The 21,307-nt window shown below is 42.2% G+C and overlaps 2 protein-coding genes across 2 annotated transcripts in view; one reads left to right on the top strand and one right to left on the bottom strand.

Annotated features, from left to right (window-relative positions):
* The first annotated feature begins 8,723 nt into the window (after positions 1–8,723).
* On the top strand, positions 8,724–18,056 carry adi1 (acireductone dioxygenase 1). The gene is made up of 4 exons (XM_079527239.1): positions 8,724–8,885; positions 13,682–13,801; positions 16,245–16,424; positions 17,679–18,056. The coding sequence occupies exons 1-4, from the start codon at positions 8,760–8,762 to the stop codon at positions 17,787–17,789; spliced, it is 537 nt and encodes a 178-aa protein (XP_079383365.1). The 5' UTR covers positions 8,724–8,759; the 3' UTR covers positions 17,790–18,056.
* A 1,247-nt stretch (positions 18,057–19,303) lies between these two features.
* The window catches only part of LOC306942609 (trafficking protein particle complex subunit 12-like), a gene marked incomplete at its 5' end in the record, with an annotated part of 27,820 nt that continues 25,816 nt past the window's right edge, over positions 19,304–21,307 (bottom strand). Inside the window, one exon of the mRNA XM_079528616.1 lies at positions 19,304–21,025. Coding sequence (XP_079384742.1) covers positions 20,783–21,025 — 243 coding nt within the window. The 3' untranslated portion in view covers positions 19,304–20,782. The remainder of the gene's footprint in view (positions 21,026–21,307) is intronic.

The following is a 21,307-nucleotide window of genomic DNA, read 5'->3' as shown; positions in this document are numbered from 1 at the left end:
TATGGTAGAGTCATTCAAGATTTAAAGGGCTACTCACTCATTTTTAAGGTAAATACAGCACGGTATTTGGTCTCCCTGCTGGGTTATTGAAGGTATATATTTACAGTCCTTTCTAATTAGCATTACAGAATAGATATAATTTATTTGTATCCATTAATTGATCCTTGGGGTCGCCGGAATTTTATTTCCATCAATATATATAGGTTTATTTTTACAACAACTTCCCTACGATGATATGTACATGGTTTGGATAACTTACATTCCGTTGCGTTTAGTGGATAGGACACAGTGCTCTCTCAGGCTTGGCCTGCGAAAAAAACCCGAACCGATTTTCTTCTCTCCCTTTCTCTTCATGAGGTAATTGCAGACCTAACTAGAAAAAGTGCCCTTCTGGGCACAGGTCTCCACCAGGAGGATAGGACTGTGTGAGATGTTTGGCAAAATGTTTAGGATTAATATAAACATGTTTTTGAAGCATTTTGTTCCAAAAATGTGTTTTGCAAAAATCAACCTGTTGGTGGCGCTATAACAGGCCAATGTGAAAAGGGTGGGATATATTCCTCAGCCTAGTAAGAAAATGTGTGAAAGATTTCACGTAAATTGCATGCTGCGTTCATGATTTGAGGCTTTTGTTCAAAACGGGGCAATCTTGCAAACTGTGAAAGCCAATTATAGCCAATTAGGATGGAATATGAAATATCGGACAGATCCGACTTGAGCACATGACCATAGAGATACTGTGTAGCGATTTGTGAGATTTTTGGACAGAATCTGGAGGAGTAATATCAAAAAATGTGTTTTACAAAAGTCGGCCTCCTGGTGGCGCTATAAAAGGCAGATGCGGAAAATGCAGGTCAAAGGTTTGTCCTTGGCCTCTAGGGAGTGTGCATGCAATGTATCACGCAGATCGGTGCAGTTTTAGGTAAACAATGTGAAAAGCTGCCTCATGGTGGCGCTATAACAGGCCGTTCTGGAAAATGTGGGGCAGAGGTTCATCGTTGGCATCCAGGGAGTGTGTGTGCAAAGTTTGGCATTGATCGGGCCAACGGTGCCGGAGATTAGCTGGTAACGGACGGACGGAAGGACGGACGGACGGACGGAAGGAAGGGGACACACACACACGGACGGAGTGCAAAACATACTCTCTCCCCATGCCTTCGGCCTGGTGGAGACAAATATGTAACTTGAGCTGAAAACAAGTGTTCCACCCTAATTTATATCAACACACAACACAGTAATGCTGGAACGATAACAGCTCAGAGAAAGAAAGGAGTGATACAACAGGGCTTCTTGTAGTCTAAGAGGGAATGTTCAACAACGCATTGGCTAATGCGGATAATGCCCACGCTGTCGGCTACGGTATAGCACTGCAGTCATGCAGAGTGGCAGTGTTAACACCCAAGCCACTCCAAATGCAAACCGTCGCTATCAGGTGGAAACCGTGGAAGTCCAAAACCTTTTTTATTATTTTAACGATTTAAAGTAGTGAGAATAGCCGAAGCTCACAACCCCATGGTGAGCTTGTTAGCTCAGCTATTTTCACTGCTTTTGTGCGACACTGTTGTATGATTAAGTTGGACAATAATTTACCAAAACAAAGTTGAAATATGGAGATGCCAGGTTTCTGCCCGACAGCCACGAAATGTTTGTAGTGTGCCCTGTGTCACTACTCGTAGATAATAGATTTTTGTAGTGGTGTAATTATTATTTCTTAGATAATTGAAACAGCAATGAACGTAGCTTTAAAGTTTAACCGCATCATTAAAAAAAACCATCAATGTCCTAAACACAGGATTTTCTTCTTCTCCGTGCACTCCTTTTACTATCTGGAGTCTTCCTTACATAACTATCCCGTGCTTTAACATTCTGAGCAGATTGGGCCATGACTTTTCTTGCGTCATTGTCCTCGCACTGTCCACTGCCAAGGCCGACCTGAAGAGAAATATTGGGCCTGGGCTTGGTTCCTAAATCATATTAGACCTAAAGTTGCCTTCATTCATATATTTACAAAAGGGCAAAATTCATCTTTAATTAATACGTTTTGGTAAACCAAGCCTAAAACTAAAACGGTTCCTGTGTCGCGCACCCCCTAGAAGGCGTTCACGCACCACAAGGGGTGCACACACCCCCTAGAAGGCGCTCACGCACCACAAGGGGTGCACGCACCACAAGGCGATCACGCACCACAAGGGGTGCACACACCCCCTAGAAGGCGCTCACGCACCACAAGGCGCTCACGCACCACAAGGGGTGCACACACCCCCTAGAAGGCGCTCACGCACCACAAGGGGTGCACGCACCACAGTTTGGGAACCACTGCACTAGACCATGTGGTCTACATCATAGATATATATAAACTCTAGATAGCTCACCCGCGCTGTTGGCCAATGGAGAGCGACGTCGTTACGTGGCGGCTATCTTACCTCGGGCCACATAACATTGTGTCTATGGGGCATGTACTCTTAAATGACCATAACTTGCTCAATTTTCAACCGATTTCCAAACGGTTTGGTTTGTTATAAACGTCAGAGACGTCCGCATACTTATATGCTTGTATACGACGTTCATATTAAAAAAAAAAAAAAAGCAGATAAGCGTCCTGAATCATAGCCACGTTGACAACGTTTGTAATAAACCAACCCGTTTGTAAATCCGTCAAGATTTGAGCGAGTTATGACTGTTTCTGTTTGAGCTGCCATTGCACATACTGTACAGTAGCCCCGAAGTAAGATGGCTGCCGGGTGAATGACGTCAGAAACTCCGCCTTGAGCCATCTAGAGTTTATATATATCTATGGTCTACATGACATTGTTCTATTGTTAACAGCAGAATCATTCAGTGTTTGTGACGACAATTATGTGTGTCCTGGTCCATTATTCATTACTACAGTGTGTTCAGTGTTCATGTTTTTTTAAGGCTGGTTTCAGTGCTATTTGGCATGACCCTCTACCATACTGTAAAGTTGCAAAAGCATATGACGCTCCATGTATGTATTAGGGACAAAAGAAGAATTTTCACAAAACGGCAATTTTCATTGGCTCATAAAACCTTAATTTTTCATAAAAAACGTACTATACTTTCCCCATGTCCATATAGGTCCAAAGTTCACGTGTACAACTTTTCGTGCATTTTGATCAAAGATCCTGGGAGGAGATGCATTTTAATTGATTTTCATATAATTCAAAATGGCGGGTGATCTAGATGTCAGAGGTCAAAAGTAAGAGCACGATGCTTGTTCGGCATGAGGAGACGCATATGTGTATCAAAGTTTCATTGCCGACGGTCAAACGGTTCATGAGCTACGCGTGGTCAAAGTTTGCATTTTCAAATTGAGTGCTATAGCGCCACCCTTTGGCCAATGGTTGTGGGCTTCACATCCTCACCGTTTGGCATGGCCCTCTACAATATCTCCAAATTTCGTGAAAACAGACTGCACGGTTCAGCCAGAACTGCTATTTTTGGCGGAAGAAGAAAAAAACTGCTTGGTCCTTTAACAATGTGTTGTTTTCACTGCAGTCTCTGTCCCACAGGAATGTAAACAGGAGGACAGAGCTGCTGGTTCCAAACCAGTGTTTAAACTGGTCTGAAGCTAGAGTGTAGTGATTGCATGTAGGCCTATAGACCTAGAATGCCTGTGATCATTTAATTAACTTCGTAAATTTTCATGTATCATAGGCATAGAACGGTCGCTACTGTCCCTGGTTGAATTCAATTGTGTGCGGCCTGAATGTGATAAATGCTCCGTTTGTACTCACCCATTAAATAATTCCAAAAACGTGGAGTGAAATATGGTCCTCTAGTTTTATATCCATGTGAAAGTTCTGGCACAAAACGTGTATTTAGTAAATTATCTCCACTTTTTCAAGAGATGCACACGGACGTCTTTCTCTCCGGGCGAGGGGGGACTGGAATGATCGATGAACTGATTTTAGACGTCATCACCAATTGACAAGGGAAACACAAAAGTTTGGGTAACACAATTGGCAGGTGCCTTGCGATAGGTGCTGGGTAATTAATCACACCACCTGCCAATTGTGTGACCCAAACTTTTGTGTTTCCCTTGTCAATTGGTGATGACGTCTAAAATCAGTTCATCGATCATTCCAGTCCCCCCTCGCCCGGAGAGAAAGACGTCCGTGTGCATCTCTTGAAAAAGTGGAGATAATTTACTAAATACACGTTTTGTGCCAGAACTTTCACATGGATATAAAACTAGAGGACCATATTTCACTCCACGTTTTTGGAATTATTTAATGGGTGAGTACAAACGGAGCATTTATCACATTCAGGCCGCACACAATTGAATTCAACCAGGGACAGTAGCGACCGTTCTATGCCTATGATACATGAAAATTTACGAAGTTAATTAAATGATCACAGGCATTCTAGGTCTAGTAGGCCTATAGCTCTGGTCCCAGAGCTAGTAGGCCTAGTGGCCTACCAACCTGCGCTGTGTAGTTTGATGACTGGTTGTAAAAGCAGCTCCAGTGTTCTGTTATTCTGCTCAGTGTGTTGATTCTTTCAACTTCACAACAAATCTCCTCAGCAACCACAGACAGTCTGTGGTTGATAAATAACTTCACTGTTTGCAGTAAAGTCACATTAGAAGACTTAATGATATTAAAAAAAGCGGAGGGAATTAAATATACTACTGTACAAGCTGTGTGACCACGTTGGTTTCTGTCTCAATCACCTCAATGATGGTGATTCGATGTTTACTGCCACCTGCTGGTGAAGATCTGCACATACGTGGATCAGGCTCTGACCACAACATCCGAAGTCACATGGTCATGTTGTTGCCGGAAGTGCCCACGTTATCACACCGTTAGCGGCTTTGATTGATTGATTGAAAATTTTATTAACAGTTTGCAGAATTACAGTACATTTCAAGCACAAACTCAATACAAAGGCTGTTAACTGTGAGTGGACGACCCAATTAAGCATTACACTTGTTTACAACAGGGTCCACCATGTTCAAATCATCAAAACATTTAGAGACGTACAAATAGACACTTCTATATAGACAAAGAACAGTACAGGAATTCATCATAATGGAGGTAAAAAGGGAAAAGAAACATATACAGTGAGGGAAAAAAGGGGGGGGGCGGTGGGGGGGGGATTCAGATTTTACGGGGGCCAGTTTCGAATTGCAGCCATCCGTAGGTGCCCTTTGAGAGCGGTTTTGAAGGAGTCAAGGGATTCGCATGTCTTAATGACTGTTGGTAGGGCGTTCCACATTTTGGTGGCATAGGTGCGAAAAGAATTTAGTCCCTTGTTTGTGCCGAATCTGGGTTGGACATGATTCGTTGCACTCCCTCTGGTGTTGTGGGTGTGGACTTCGTTAACATTAAGGAAGTATCTACACAGGTACATGGGTATCTTGGTGGAGTATCGAATCTTGTGGACCAGACCCATTGCAAGATGCTGTACTCTGTCGCCGACCCTAAGCCATGCCAGTCTGTCAAAGTGGGCAGGGGTGAGGTGGGTTCGGGGGATGAGGCCAAGTAGGAGCCTGACCAGTTTGTTTTGGGAGGTCTGGAGCCTAGTTTTAAGGGCCTTTGAGGTGCTGTGGTACCAGGAGGTGCATGCATAGTCAAAGAAGCCTTGTACAAGGGCTCCTGTTAAGGTCTTCAATGTGTTTTTGTCGACCAGTGAGGAGATCCTGTAAAGGAATCTTGTTCTTTGGTTGACGTTTTTGATTACGTTGGTGGCCATTTTATCACCGGAAAGATTAGCCTCCAGGATGGAACCTAGGTAGGTAATTTCATCTTTACGTGTGATAACATTGTCACCCACTCTAACCAAGAAGCCATTTGCCTTGCTGAGATTACTATTAGATCCAAAGAGAATGGATTCAGTTTTTCCCAGGTGTAAAGATAGTTTGTTATCAGCGAGCCAGGTGCAGATTCTACCGAGTTCAGAGCTGAGGGCATTTTCAGTTTGTCCCTGTCCGAGACCAGCAGTGCCGAGTCATCTGCGAACAGGAACAAGTTGCAGTCACAAGCTGAAGTCATGTCGTTAACATATATTAGGAACAGTAGAGGCCCTAGTATGCTTCCTTGTGGAACGCCACAGCTCACTGGGAGGGGGGGGGACAGTGTTCCGTTCACTTCCACCATCTGTTCTCTCCCCTCCAGGTAGGATTGCATCCAGCTCGCTGATGTGCTATCGAAACCAATTGCTTTTAGCTTGTTGACCAGTATGGAGTGGTTCACTGTGTCAAAAGCCTTTTGGAGGTCCAGCATGACCATGCCGCAGTATTTGCCAGCATCCACCTCTTGTTTGATGTGGTCGCTCAAATAGAGAAGGCATGTGTCAGTGGAGTGGGATGTTCTGAAGCCAGATTGGAACTCGTACAATAATTTATTGGTGGCAAGATACTTTTCAACCTGTTCATAGACTATTTTTTCCATCACTTTCGAGATGGAGCTTAGAATAGAAATAGGGCGGTAGTTGCCGGGGTCTAATTTACTCCCTTTCTTGTGCAGGGGGGTTACTTTGGCCAGTTTGAAATCTAGGGGGACCTGTCCCTGTTTGATGGAGAGGTTTACTATGTGGGTGATGATTGGAGCTATAGAGATGGCTGAGTCTCTGAGAAATTTGGAGGGAATATTGTCATGGCCAGTGGCCTTGTGGGGTTGGAGGGCACTCAGTTTCTTAAGTACCTCATCAGTTGTTACCATAACTAATTTAAAATCGTCTTTACAAACACCTAGGTTTCTGTAGAAGGTTTTAATGTGCTCTACACCAAAGAGCCCAGAGTGGGAGGGCAGATTGTTAACCAGCGTTGTTGATATATTTGTAAAGAAGATGTTCAAGTAGTTGGCCACATCAAGCTTGTCAGTGATGAGAGTGTTGTTCGCTTTAATGTTTATGTTTGAAAACCTGGTTTTCAGTTTCTGACTATAGCCTAATTGGTTGTTGAGTAGCTTCCAGAGCTCTCGAGGATTGTTTTTGTTTTCCTCAGCTTTATTATTAATAAAGTTACTTTTGGCGGATTTGATCATGGCAGTAACATTATTTCTTAGCCTGTTTCGTTGGGTTTTTAGGTTGTCCAGCTGAGCTTGGAGACCCCTGTTGAAGCGCTTGGCAAGCTTTGACTTGCATTTTAGAAATTCAGAGCATTTTTTGTCTCTGGCATTCGTTGCAGTCATTATGTCCGAATTCATCCATGGCTCCGAGCGGGTTTTGACCCTGATGGTTCTCAGAGGAGCCATGTAGTTCAGTACTGATGTAAATTTGGTTTTGAAGCCAAGCCAAGCTTCTTCAACAAGTGTGCTGTTAAGCTCATCGGACCAATCCAGACTCTCCAATTCTTGGTTAAAGACCTCACATGAGTAGGTTTTGAGGTCCCTTGATATGACTGCTTTGTGGCAGCCAGACTTTTGTTTTTGTTTTTTGCGGGTACAGAATATCATGAAATGATCACTAAGCCCGCATACAATAACACCTTTCTTGGAGATTCTGGATTTGTCTGAGGTCAGAATGAGATCAATGACAGTTTGAGTAGAAACACACACTCTAGTGGGTTGGGTAATAAGCTGGCTAATACTATGCAGATCACAAAACCTACTAAATGATTTGAAAACAGGCGCCTCTTTACGCTGTACGTCTGTATTCAGATCGCCCATCAGGATTTTCTCTGCACCCTCCTCCTCAGCTAAGCAACCCTCAAGAATATCATAAAAGCCTTGCTGATCAGGAGGTCTGTAGACTGTGCCAACTAGTACTGATTTCGCATTTTTGAAAATTAATTCAACCCACACAGTTTCAATTTCAACATGCTGTAAGTCAGTACGGGTAATGAATTCAGTATCTTTGTGGATATACATGCAAACACCACCCCCATTACGGTTTCTATCATTTCTGACTACTGAATAGTTCTCAATTTCAATCTCAGCATCCCTGATGGATTCATCTAGTTTGGTCTCAGAAAAACACAAAATGTTTGCCTTGCCGGTAAGGAATAATTCTCTAATTTCGGCCAGTTTGGAATAAAGGCTGTTTACATTGAGATGAAAAAGATGAATACCATTGTTGTTGAGGATTGATTTGTTGATGTCAGCAATTGAGAAGAGTTGATCAGGTCCATTGTCTTTGTTAGTAGCCATGGGTTGATAGTACAGCGGATTACCAAAAAATTGTGCACTTTTTCAAAAAAGCATGAAACTTTTACCATAGTTAGATGATACCATGAGGTGTATTTTCAGATGTGGAGTCAAGTCTGATTTGACCTCTGAGGCCCGGGAGAGGTCAAATTCTAAATGGCTGCTTAGCTCCAATATATAAAGGAATCGTTCAGTTTGTGATAAAAGCATGAAATCTGGTACACATATAGCCAAGGGCATCCCAAACATAATTGGATGTGGAGGCATCCTGAATTTTCAACATGGCACCCATGGCACCCATGGCACCCATTTTTCAAAATGCCACCATTGACATCCTATTATAAGGCAATATTTTCTAAATTTCCTTATGCTTTAAGTAGCATGTGACATATCAAACTAGGGGGTTTTCATGATGCTAAATCCATTCCAAGCATTAGTTTGGGCTAATTGGCCAAATTGGGCTAAATTTGGCCATAGCAACTTGCCTGTGCTGACATCAGCACAGTTGGGCAAGTTGCTATCGCCAAATTTAGCCCAATGAGTGTTTTTATGGGGGTGGGGGTGGGGGGGGGAAAGATTCACGTTCAGCTCCGTTCGGCTCTGTGTGTTGTTTTGTTGAGTGTGGTGTGGTTGAACAGTTTAAAGAGCATCATGTCAAACATAGAGGCCTGGTACATCGACAGTTCTGATGAAGATCAGAGAGCTCCACATAAACTCAGTCCAAACCAGCCCGTCTCTCTGGACCAACTAAAACAGCTCGGCGTTTCACACTGGAAGGTATGCTGCCGCATGAATTGACATAGCGTTATTTAGGCTATAATGATCAACTTGTGCATGATAATTTTATGTATCAAATATTATATTAACTCAAGGAAAAGGTAATGTTACAGCTTTGAATAGAAATGTCGGAACTGGTGTAGAATGGAAAATAAGACTGTGCCTGTTGCTCACTGCGCAATTGGAAAGAAAACCAGCATGAGCATGGGGTGTTTATGCTAATCTGTCCATAATAGTCCACATATGCCCATAATTGAAGTCTTCAGAAGGAATCCATGAGATGAGATCGCACAGCTGTCCAGTCTGGTCTGGACTAATATCAAACCAAAACGAGGCTATGTGCGTAAATACTGCACTTAATAATAACAGCGCAGCAGCAATAAATAAATGATTAACGTGCATGAGAACGCACTATATGCCATTGGTATCACAATGCAAATCCTCAAAGAAAATGCGTCTTCCTAATGGATACATTTGGAATGGATATTTCACAATATGATAACGGAAGCAATATGCGGGGGTTTCGCCGTTCACCGAGGAACAAGAGGCGTGCAGAAGAGGGTGCTTTAAACATAGTCATGGTAGATGCAGCCAAACCAGAGTCTGTGCGCTTCTTTGGTAGCCTGGTTAATAAACCAGACCGAATCAGCCGTTGGCAAAAAAAAGTTGCCTACCAGCGGATTTCGGTATACCGCGACAGTGTTGTGTGATATTAGTCTGGCTTATTAGCCAGGCTACTTCTTTGGGGCGCTATACTACAGCTACACAATAGCCTATTCAGCTCTTAAGTTCAGTACAAAAGTAGCCTACTCTCAGTCCCATTCAAAGGGTGGACACATATCCAAATTAACCCATGGCCTATACCTTCAGAACGATTTGCACAGTGGTGGAAAAGTTTTGCTTAAGTTAAAGTATCAATATTGCAATTAAGAAATAAGTCCGGTAATCAACATTTGAGAAAGGCCTTTACTGTTCCTTGCATGTTCCTTGCAATGACATGACATCAGCAGTTACACATCGGTATAAAAAAACAAAACAAAAACAGTTTGCAAATGTAAAAAATGCAAAATAGGCATTAAATAGGCCTAATTTTACTGCAGTAAAGTGGACATGTAGTGGAGTAGAAATAAAAGTAGGCCCATATTAAAACAGAAAATGATCCACTAGAGAAAAAAAAACTAAAAATCAAAGCACGTGAGGTCGGCGGAAAAAAGCTGGGGCGAGATGGAATTAGCTTACAGTAGGTTATGACTTGTTATGAATTAAATAAAACCTGAGTGAGTGAGTGAGTGAGTGTTGCGGGACTGTGCGCTCCAGCCAGGTGGAGCTCTACGGATTGGGCATACAGCCAGCTGGTGATGCTGTGCGTCTCTGGTCGTTCTGCTGGTTCGTTCTATACTTATAGGGTTATTTGTTCAAGGCCCATTCCCGAGTCAATGGGCGCTCATCAGACACGTTGGGTTTATGGACGCACGCGTATTGGGCTCCGAATGAGCGGCCATTGATACGGCTCATTAAATAACAGCTACGTGGGGCCGAATGTGTAATGGGAGATTTAGAATGCCAACTACAGTGCCAAATATATGCATTATTGTGTATTTATCTTCCTTCCATTAAGTCCCTTTGCTCACCAATGTGCTCAGTCTAATTCATGCAGCTGTCAATCTAACAGCTGACCGGACTTTTCACCAGCAATGTCTGCTACACCATGACAGAAGAACCTACAAGCTTCAAGTGCCTACAGAGGAGCCATGAGAGCAGCAGCACCAACTTGGTCAATGCTGTCACCATGCACCAACGGAGGTGACAAAATCGACACCATGAATGACACCAAGAGACTTTGCCACAGCAGGAGACCAAGCCACAGATACACATGCACACACTCATGTGGGAGCCATTGAACATTGGAACCAACAGCCCATGGGCCATTGGAGACCAAATAGACTTGTGGGTCAACTGAAAACAGAGAGAAAGGACAGAACTATTTATACGTAACTCAAATAGTTCCTGTCTCTTCAATGTGTTTCATGTGATATGTTTGATACCTATCTGTATCTAAACACTGCACCATACAGATTATTTGATTATTTATTAGACTGTAGCTGTTGTATGGTCTTTTAACGCACAATGAATTTCACGTGCCTTTTACCCTGTAACTGGTATTGTTGACAATAAAGTTGAACCTTGAACCTTGAACCTTGAACCATGTGAGGAAAAAATTCCATGTGGGGAGTAATTATTTTTATTTCCATGAAGTGAATTTCTTGAGTGATGACAATTCCATTTAGCAAATTCCACGTGATATATAAAAATAAAATAGTAATAGATAGCTGTATCAACATGTACTTGCTTTAATGTTTATTAATTTGTCATTCTATAAATCTCCTGTGGCATATAAATTCATATTTTATCATTAATTTACAAAAACAAAACACTGTGTATTGTAATGGGAGATTTAGAATGCCAACTACAGTGCCAAATATATGCATTATTGTGTATTTATCTTCCTTCCATTAAGTCCCTTTGCTCACCAATGTGCTCAGTCTAATTCATGCAGCTGTCAATCTAACAGCTGACCGGACTTCTCCATGCTTACTATCACTATGTCAGCGAATGTGTACTTGTGTAACTATTTGTGTGTCGCTCTTATCTTTAGCACAGACCCTTATATGACCATTCAGTATAGCATCTCTGTTAAAACAAGACTATAAGAACTGTTTGAGAATGGGGTTGGGGAGGCTTGCGCCCGGAGGGGCTGCTGGAACAGGCAAGGAGGCCTGTTCCTCACTCTCTGTATATTGTTTCTCTGCTGAATCTTCTTAATAAATTCTCAATACTTCACCCTGAAGAACTTTGTCATTCCTTCATCTTTGGACGATTATTTAATCGACAACAAATGAGCGGCCATTGATTGACATGAAAATAGACAATTCACCGTGGGGCAGAATGAGCGGCCATTCACAGACTAGCGTATACCACCCTTTCGGAATGGCGGTGTTTCGGAATGGCGGTGTTTATGCCCCCCTTTCGGAATGGCGGTGTTTCGGAATGGCGGTGTTTCGGAATGGGGGGCTGTCCCCATGCTGCCCTGGCGTTAGCTTGTTAGCTTCAGAAAGAAAGTTTACAAGCAATCTCTGCAGGACTGCAGCCATGCAATGAGTAAATGTGAGAAGAATCTCAAGATGACCAATGAATCTTCTTTTGTGTGTGCAAGTGACTGCAGACCGTTGAATTGAATCTACTTTCTTCGCCGCCTAAGATCCTTCGGTGCTAGTAGATGGATTCTTCTTTTGTTCTTCACTTCTGTTATTATGAGTGTTCTTCAACTACTGTAGTAGCCTACCACCTGCTATGGATGTTTGTCAGTCTGCAGCCCTAAAGTCACAACTGCTGCAACAACTGAACATTTGTTCAAAGATTGTTGGACAACCACTTCAGAAACGTTATCGTCCACGTAAGCTCCGTTTGGAACCTCTATATACTGTACATCTACGTATAACAGCATCCTAAGGTTAGCTAGGATTATCCCCTCAAACACTAGCCATGTGTTGTATGGAGAATATAGGTTGCTGCCTTCAGGAAGGAGATAATGGTGTCCCAGCATACAATACGGTCAGACTAAAGAGCATCATGAAAACCACCTAGTTTGACATGGGATATGCTACTTAAAGTATAATGAAATTTGGATTCGTTTTGCCTTATATTGGTTGATAATGGTACCCCAACTTTCAGCAGCTGTCACAAAGTTTCCCAAGGGAGTTGGGTTGGAACAAATGTTTCTGTGATAGTAGAGGCCTTTATGAACACATCTGTGAAGAAAGCTAGTGGTAAGCATTCTTTTTTGCAGATTAAGCTAACTTTACCTAACTAAGATCCTTTGTCCACCAGTCGACTTTGAGGCTTATTATGAATCAGGAGTTGTTGTAGCCGCAATTTGCAACTCTAGATTTTTTTACAATGGGATGAATCTAGAGTTGCAATACCCTCCATTGACTCCCCACTCATCATTTTGCGTTTGCGATCTGCTTGTCTTAAACGACGTTAAACTCACCAACATTGCAGCTGTAGTCCAAGCTTGAATTATTCTCTTTCAATCTGCCGAGCTTGTTTTTCATAAAAATCCCCCGTAGACATGTTATGAGCTACTTTCTGTCAAGAAGAAGAAATGTTGGAGTTTGGAAGCGCTCGTTTGTATTAAGGGGTCGCGCTGCTGCCTCCTGCATTATGTGCAAATGCGAAACAGATGCATGCAGGGACGTTCAGTGACTTACGACGAGCGCTTCCAAACTCCAGCACTTAGAAAAAGAATCACTTGCACAGAATTTCTTGACAGAAAGTAGCTCATAACATGTCTACGGGGGATTTTTATGAAAAACAAGCTCGGCAGATTGAAAGACAATAATTCAAGCTTGGACTACAGCTGCAATGTTGGTGAGTTTAACGTTGTTTAAGACAAGCAGATCGCAAACGCAAAATGATGAGTGGGGAGTCAATGGAGGGTATTGCAACTCTAGATTCTCCCATTATAAAAAAATCTAGAGTTGCAAATTGCGGCTAGAGTTGTTGTAGCCATGGGGTAATCTAAGCGGTAGACATTGCTCTTGTCTTCATGTATGTAATATTGTTTTATTTTTTTGTGCTATGTCAAATGTGTGTTCTGCATACATGGCTGCTGGGTCACAAGACACATTTCAGTGTGAACTGACAAAGTACTATATCATATCGTTTAATTTACGTTTGTTTAGTAGCTATTTTTTACTGTTGATCAAAGCTGCTGTGGTGTTTTTTTTCTCCAGCTGAATGCAGATATCTATGATGCAGACCCAGAGTTGGAGAAACTCCGCAAAGACCAAGGCTACTCCTATACGGATATCATCAGCGTTCATAAAGACACCTTACCGAACTATGAGGAAAAGGTAACTACAGTATATATAGAGAGGGAAGCTGGAGGTACCTTCACTAAAAACGCCGGGACAACGCTCCACACGTCCCAAACTCTTCTCCCTTCTGGCTCCAAAACTATGGAATGCACTTCCCATCAGTCAGAACTGCAGCCTCACTCCCAATCTTCCACCGTAGTCTGAAAACCCACCTCTTCAGACTCACCATGAACCGTAGCACTTGCCCTAGCCTAGCCCCTTAGATAGCACATTATGTAGACTTAGATAGTATTTTAAACAGACTTATAGCTTGTTACGTAGACAGCTCTAGAATTGCATTTTATGTAGTCATAGCACTTTATAGTACACATGTATAATATATTATATAGTATAGTTTACATAGATACTCCACTGTTATGTTCTTAGTTTACGCATGATTCATGATAACTACTTTTTATATATGTGATGTATGCCATGCTTTTGTTATTGCTTAATGTAAATCGCTCTGGATTAAGAGCGTCTGCTAAATGCCTAAAATTGTAAATTGTAGAGGCAAAGGTGTCTTTAGACAAGCAGTGGAGCTTAATTTGCCTCATTCCAGGAGACTACCATTTGATTAATAGGCCTATCTCACAGCCCGCTTTCCACGCCCACTTCCGGTAAATAGTGGTGTCTTTAACATTAGCATTTACACGTTTTTTTCTCTGGAGAATCTAAGTACATTTTCTAATGTAAAAATGTGACAGACCAATATTATTATGAAGCAAACAAGATGGTAAATCAGCTCGAACAGATAGAACAAACCTTACCTTGAGAAAACAAAAGTTGTAGACTTCTTAAATTACCTCTGTTAACATGTAGCGTCTATGGAGTGACGTCACGCTATCACCACTAACCCCAAAAGGGGGCGTATTAAGGGGGGCGGGGAAATTCTGTGAGATAGGCTTATTGAGTATAAGGACCCCAATGGAAACAAGCCATAGTGTTTTGGGTGTTTAATCCAATTAGCAGACCCTGTATTGACCTGTACTTTCCTGTGCGTGTCTATGCAAACTGTTAATCAATCAATCAATCAATCACACCTGCCTGGAAACAAGTGAAACTGCAGTATGGCAGCAACTATCAAACTAATCAATAATCACAATTATTCTCTAGACTAGAGATTAACTCACCACACTGACATTTTCATCCCTTGTTTTCAGAAAGCTGAACCATGTCACACACAACCACTGCCATGGCACGATGCACATTTACCATTCCCATTTAACATGAACACAGACACAGCCCTGGCCCCCCAGCTTGATGATGCTGAATCCATTCCAAGCATGAGTTTTGCACGAAAATACTCCTTGGGCACATTTGGGCAAGTGGCCATAGCCAGGTCAGCCCAAATGTGCTGAATTTTGTGCAGAATTTTTAGGCAAAGGAGTGTTTTTTGTGCAAAACTAATTAATGCTTGCAATGGATTCAGAATCTTTAAAACCCCCTAGTTTGACATGTCACACACAACCACTGCCATGGCAGGCTGGATGGCACAATGCACATTTAGCATTCCCATTTAACATGAACACAGACACAACCCTGGCCCCCCAGCTTCACAAATGAGTATACAGTACTGTGACCACACAAAATATATTGAACTGGGGACCCCCCCACCCTGACAAGCACTTGTTAGCCTCAACTGTTACTTGCAACTCTAGATTTAATTTTAATATGTTGAATCTAGAGTTGCAACACCAACCATTGACAGCCCATACATCAAAACAGAAAAGTCCTATCTGATTGTATTAAACAACGTTAAACTCACCAACATAGCTGCTGTATGGAAAGATTTAATTATCTATCTGCAAAGTATTTGTTTCATAAAAATCCAGCGTAGATATGTTATGAGCTACTTTCTGACAATAAAGTCTGTGCAGGTGATACTTTTTTAAGTGTTCTACTTTGGAAGCGCTCATTGGAAATCACTTGCCAACCCTGCATACATCCTGCACATAATGCAGGAGGCAGCAGGATGTTATGTCATTGAAAACGAGTGCTTCCAAACTCCCCACACTTTGAAAGGTGAAATAATCACCTGCATGGAAATCATGTGTACACAAAAAAACACACCCGTGTGAACTGAGTGGTGCAAATCCCCCCCCCCCCCCCCCCCCCTCTCATTAATTAGCAGGCAACAGTGCAGCACTATCTCTCTCTCTCCGTTTCTGGCACAACAGCGCCACTTTTGGTACTCATTGGTACTCGTGCTCATAGTCACACACAAACATAGTGCTGTGAAAAAACAAAAAAGAAGTCTATGAAGCTATCCATGAAATTTATGAAAAAGTTTACTTCATCTCTCTCAGCTAAAGGGGTCCTTGGGCAGAAAGATGTTGAAGACCCCTGCCCTAAACGCTTGCGCACGCCGACGCCATTGACTCACTGGCTAATTTCTTCCCTGTATATGTATATCTATGTCTCGTCTCTCTCTCCCTAGCTGAAGATGTTCTTTGAGGAGCACCTCCACCTGGACGATGAGATCCGCTACGTCCTGGACGGCCACGCATACTTTGACGTCAGGGACAAGGACGAGCGCTGGATCAGGATCTCCACGAGAAAAGGAGAACTCATCACCCTGCCTGCAGGCATCTACCACCGCTTCACCCTCACCGACACTGTGAGTCTGTGGCTGTGGCTTAGCTCAGTGATTCTCAAGCATCCACAGTTGGATAGCGTTCTCCATTTTCTAACCTTTTGTGTTCTTTCGTACATTAACGCCCTACTTGATCACATTACAGAGTCACACAAAGTATCAAAAGTAGCAGATCCACAAGCTCTAAAGCTTTGAGCTTGTGGATCTGCTACTTTTGAATATGCAATTATGCATCCTGAAAAGTAACGGGTTTGGACATATGAGGTTTACACCCGAGAGAGACAATAATATATGTATTAGGCCACAGACCCCCATTTAATAAAATGTTTCATCTCTGGGACCCTAATCTAAGCTGTAACATCCTCAGGGTTATTATAACTCTGATAGTGTGCAAATAGAACCAAATTGACCTGTTTCTTCCACTTATACGTTCTTGGGAGTTACAGACCCACGCAAGGGTCCAGTTGGTTCCAAACTAACAGTCATTTAGCTGGACGACCTGTCATTAACCCCCTGGAGTCCCCTCAAGGACATATTGAGATTTAGGATCTTTGTGTGTGAGTGCATGGGACCCGGATGGAAACAAGACCGCAAGGTCTTTCTTCGGAAATCCCTTTGGACCAACAAAAAAAATGCCTAGCTGTACATTGTGCTGTTTGCATTTCTTTCTTATTGTCTAATAAAATATTCAATCAATCAATCAATCAAGTCTTTAAATCACACACACATTTTTGAGCCCTTAAATCCTCCATTGTTGCTGTGATTACTATCAAGTAAAGCGTGATTTATACTTGGAAGTGTCCTGTGCAAGTTCTTATTTGTACGGTGTCCTGTACCAAAAATAACCGATCTACAAGCTTGTGATCGGTTCTTTTTCTACAAGTTTGTGAGCTTGTAGCCTGCCCTGGGGTCCACCTATGCTTTCTATGGCATAGGCAGCTCCCGGCAGGATCTGCCGGGAGAATCTAGATGCAGCTGCGCGACATGAGACTAATTAATTAGAGCGACAGAGAGGAGTGTGTGTGCGTCAATTTAACAAAGGTGCAGACGATCAGAAATCAGCAGAGAATGATCGACGTTTGCGCTACTCTATGCCGAATTGAAGTGGACTCTGTCCCAGACTTTTTTTTTCTCCCTGGAAATAAAAATGTCTGGGTTTCCGAGGCTAGTGAGCTTGTAGATCGGTCAATGTTCGACACAGGACACGCACAACTATGTATATTAAATCAGCTTAATAGCTACATTCACAATGATTTGACTTTTGCAATCTTTCCACAGAACTACACTAAAGCTATGAGACTGTTTGCGGGGGAGCCCGTGTGGAAGGCTTACAACCGACCGGCTGACGACTTTGAGATCCGTCAGAAGTATGTTGCTTCATTACAGTGACTGAAGAAGAGAAGCATAATGTCTTCATGAAAGTGCCTGGAAAAGAAGTGCAGAGAGAGAATGACATAAGACTTCATAGTACATAGTTATTGTTTGGCCAGGTGCCAGTATGTACAGTGAAGTATAAAAGTCTGATTTGGATTGGAGTATTTGGGTAAGACCAGGGACCATATAGAGGGTATGTGTGGGACATCATCATCATACCCGGGAATGTTATGCGGGAACGCCTACTGAGTGGCAAAAAAAAAACGTACTTTCTGGCCTTGATAGCCCAAACGTCCTATTTGATTGCATTACATTACATTACATTACAGTCATTTAGCAGACGCTTTTATCCAAAGCGACTTACAATAAGTGTATTCAACATAGGTAGGGAACAAAAACTACTAATCACCAGAAGTCTTTAGTGCATTTTCTGCAAAAACAAGCAACCAAGAGTATACCTAGCGCTAAGGTAAAAGTGCAATATATCAGCTACCTATTTCCTTAAACAGATGAGACAAAATAGCAAAATAGCTAAAATAGCTAAATCAAATGAGCAAATGAGCATGAGCTAAAACAATTAAGTGTATCGACTAAACAAGATCCAATAAGCAATACAACAATAGAAAACAAGCATTAAATGACTTTAAACATCATTAAATTAACTTTGTCACTCGATCTGCCATTCACTTTATGCATGCGCATACCCTCTATTGTACGAAGGTTTTGTGTGCATAAAAACAAACCCTACGGGTCTATTTGGTTCATATGGCTGCTGAGCATGGAGCCCATTGGACTTGTATATTTGATGGCGAAAGGGCCTTTCTGTGTGGAGTTTGCATGTTCTCCCCGTGTCCCCTATAGGGTAGGTACCCTCACAAAAACATGCAGTAATCCTGGTAGTACTGCCTGAATAAACGAATTGATTATAAGAAATTATAGATTGTTTTTTTTTTATCAAAATTGATTTTCAAAACGAGCTAAAATATAGCCAATCTACAAGTTCACACTTCACAACATGCTGCATCGTGACATTTGATTTTGTAGGTTGACTATTTTAGCATGTTTTTGGTGTGACACTTGTGGTCAGTGGTTGATCACACTAATTTAGTTGATTATAAGAAAATTGATGAAGTAATCAATAGAATTGTTGCCAAGATAACAGCTCTACAATGATGTAATGTATTGCAGCGTGACTTATATTTAGGTTGACACTACGATTTTAGGTAAAGCGGTTCATTGTGGTAAATAATGGATATAAGGACCATGTAAAAATCATTATCAGGATAGACTAGTAAGGGCTTTTCTTTTACATAGCCTTCTTGTAGATAGCCTACTGTGCCTTGGTTTTATTTCTATTTAGGCACCGTCACTTTAAAATGACTTGACTCTAAACATAGACATGCGATTACACAGCTATCATACTAGGTAATTTGAGTTACTGTACATTGATATAATGAAACGTGTTGATAAGTACAGCATCTCTTGTAGACTGATGACTTCACATGGAAATAAAATCGTTGCTATGACTTTCAGCCTGTCTTTTTATTATCATCAGAATTTCTTGACATAAAAGTTGATTCTTATGGAGGATAAAACAATTGTTTGTTTCATATCCAGAACACACAATGAGATTAAATGCATTCTGATCAATGCAAACATGTAAACAGTGATACTTAAGATAAATCAATAAAACAAATTGCCAGACAAATATATATATATAGGTTTCTTTTTACAACAACTTCCCTACGATGATATGTACATGGTTTGGATAACTTACATTCCGTTGCGTTTAGTGGATAGGACACAGTGCTCTCTCAGGCTTGGCCTGCGAAAAAAACCCGAACCGATTTTCTTCTCTCCCTTTCTCTTCATGAGGTAATCGCAGACCTAAATATGTAACTTGAGCTGAAAACAAGTGTTCCACCCTAATTTATATCAACACACAACACAGTAATGCTGGAACGATAACAGCTCAGAGAAAGAAAGGAGTGATACAACAGGGCTTCTTGTAGTCTAAGAGGGAATGTTCAACAACGCATTGGCTAATGCGGATAATGCCCACGCTGTCGGCTACGGTATAGCACTGCAGTCATGCAGAGTGGCAGTGTTAACACCCAAGCCACTCCAAATGCAAACCGTCGCTATCAGGTGGAAACCGTGGAAGTCCAAAACCTTTTTTATTATTTTAACGATTTAAAGTAGTGAGAATAGCCGAAGCTCACAACCCCATGGTGAGCTTGTTAGCTCAGCTATTTTCACTGCTTTTGTGCGACACTGTTGTATGATTAAGTTGGACAATAATTTACCAAAACAAAGTAGAAAGAAATATGGAGATACCAGGTTTCTGCCCGACAGCCACGAAATGTTTGTAGTGTGCCCTGTGTCACTACTCGTAGATAATAGATTTTTGTAGTGGTGTAATTATTATTTCTTAGATAATTGAAACAGCAATGAACGTAGCTTTAAAGTTTAACCGCATCATTAAAAAAACCATCAATGTCCTAAACACAGGATTTTCTTCTTCTCCGTGCACTCCTTTTACTATCTGGAGTCTTCCTTACATAACTATCCCGTGCTTTAACATTCTGAGCAGATTGGGCCATGACTTTTCTTGCGTCATTGTCCTCGCACTGTCCACTGCCAAGGCCGACCTGAAGAGAAATATTGGGCCTGGGCTTGGTTCCTAAATCATATTAGACCTAAAGTTGCCTTCATTCATATATTTACAAAAGGGCAAAATTCATCTTTAATACGTTTTGGTAAACCAAGCCTAAAACTAAAACGGTTCCCTTTCTGGCACCGCAGACTTGCAATATATGTGCCTCTTTTTTCCTTCTTTTTTAGGGCTCGATTCCCTGCATCGCGGCCGATGAAAGCGCAGTACTGTTGTCAGACACTGCCTAAGCAAATAGCCGATCTACAAGCTCGCAATGCAAAGCACCGCAAGCTTGTAGATCGGCTATTTTAAGCGCACGGCACCGGATGTTAGTCCCTCTTATTCTGTCCTCCTAGACCAGTTTGAGGCACTGCGCGTTGAAGCTGTCTCCCTCTCGACAGGCCACGGCCTCCAGCAGCGCCTGCTTCTTCTGGGTGCTGCGAGACGACTCCAGCTCGTACATGGTGGTCAGGTTGAAGAGCACGCTCTCGTGGAGGTAGAGTGTCGGGTCCTGCTGCACCAGGCCCTCCAGCTGGCCCAGGGACTCCTTCAGTCGGCCCAGGTACAGCAGGCACACGGCTGCGTTGTTGTTGGCCTGGAGGACAGACAGACAGGCAGAGAGGATGATGGGAAGAGAGAGAGAGAGAGAGAGAGACAGACAGACAGACAGACAGACAGACAGACAGACAGACAGACAGACAGACAGACAGACAGACAGACAGACAGACAGACAGACAGACAGACAGAGATGGTTGAGTAGTGTGTTCGATTGTAGCCCCGCTAATCCAATCAAGATTTCTGAAAAACTAAAAACTGGATGGATTCCCATGGAATTTACTGTGCACCTTCATGCTCCCTAGAGCAAGGGTTCCCAAAC

The sequence above is a fragment of the Electrona antarctica genome (assembly GCF_951216825.1).
Source record: "Electrona antarctica genome assembly, chromosome: 18".
Lineage (NCBI taxonomy): Eukaryota > Metazoa > Chordata > Actinopteri > Myctophiformes > Myctophidae > Electrona > Electrona antarctica.
Note: the sequence above shows the minus strand (reverse complement) of the source record. Positions and strands in the feature narration are given on the sequence as shown.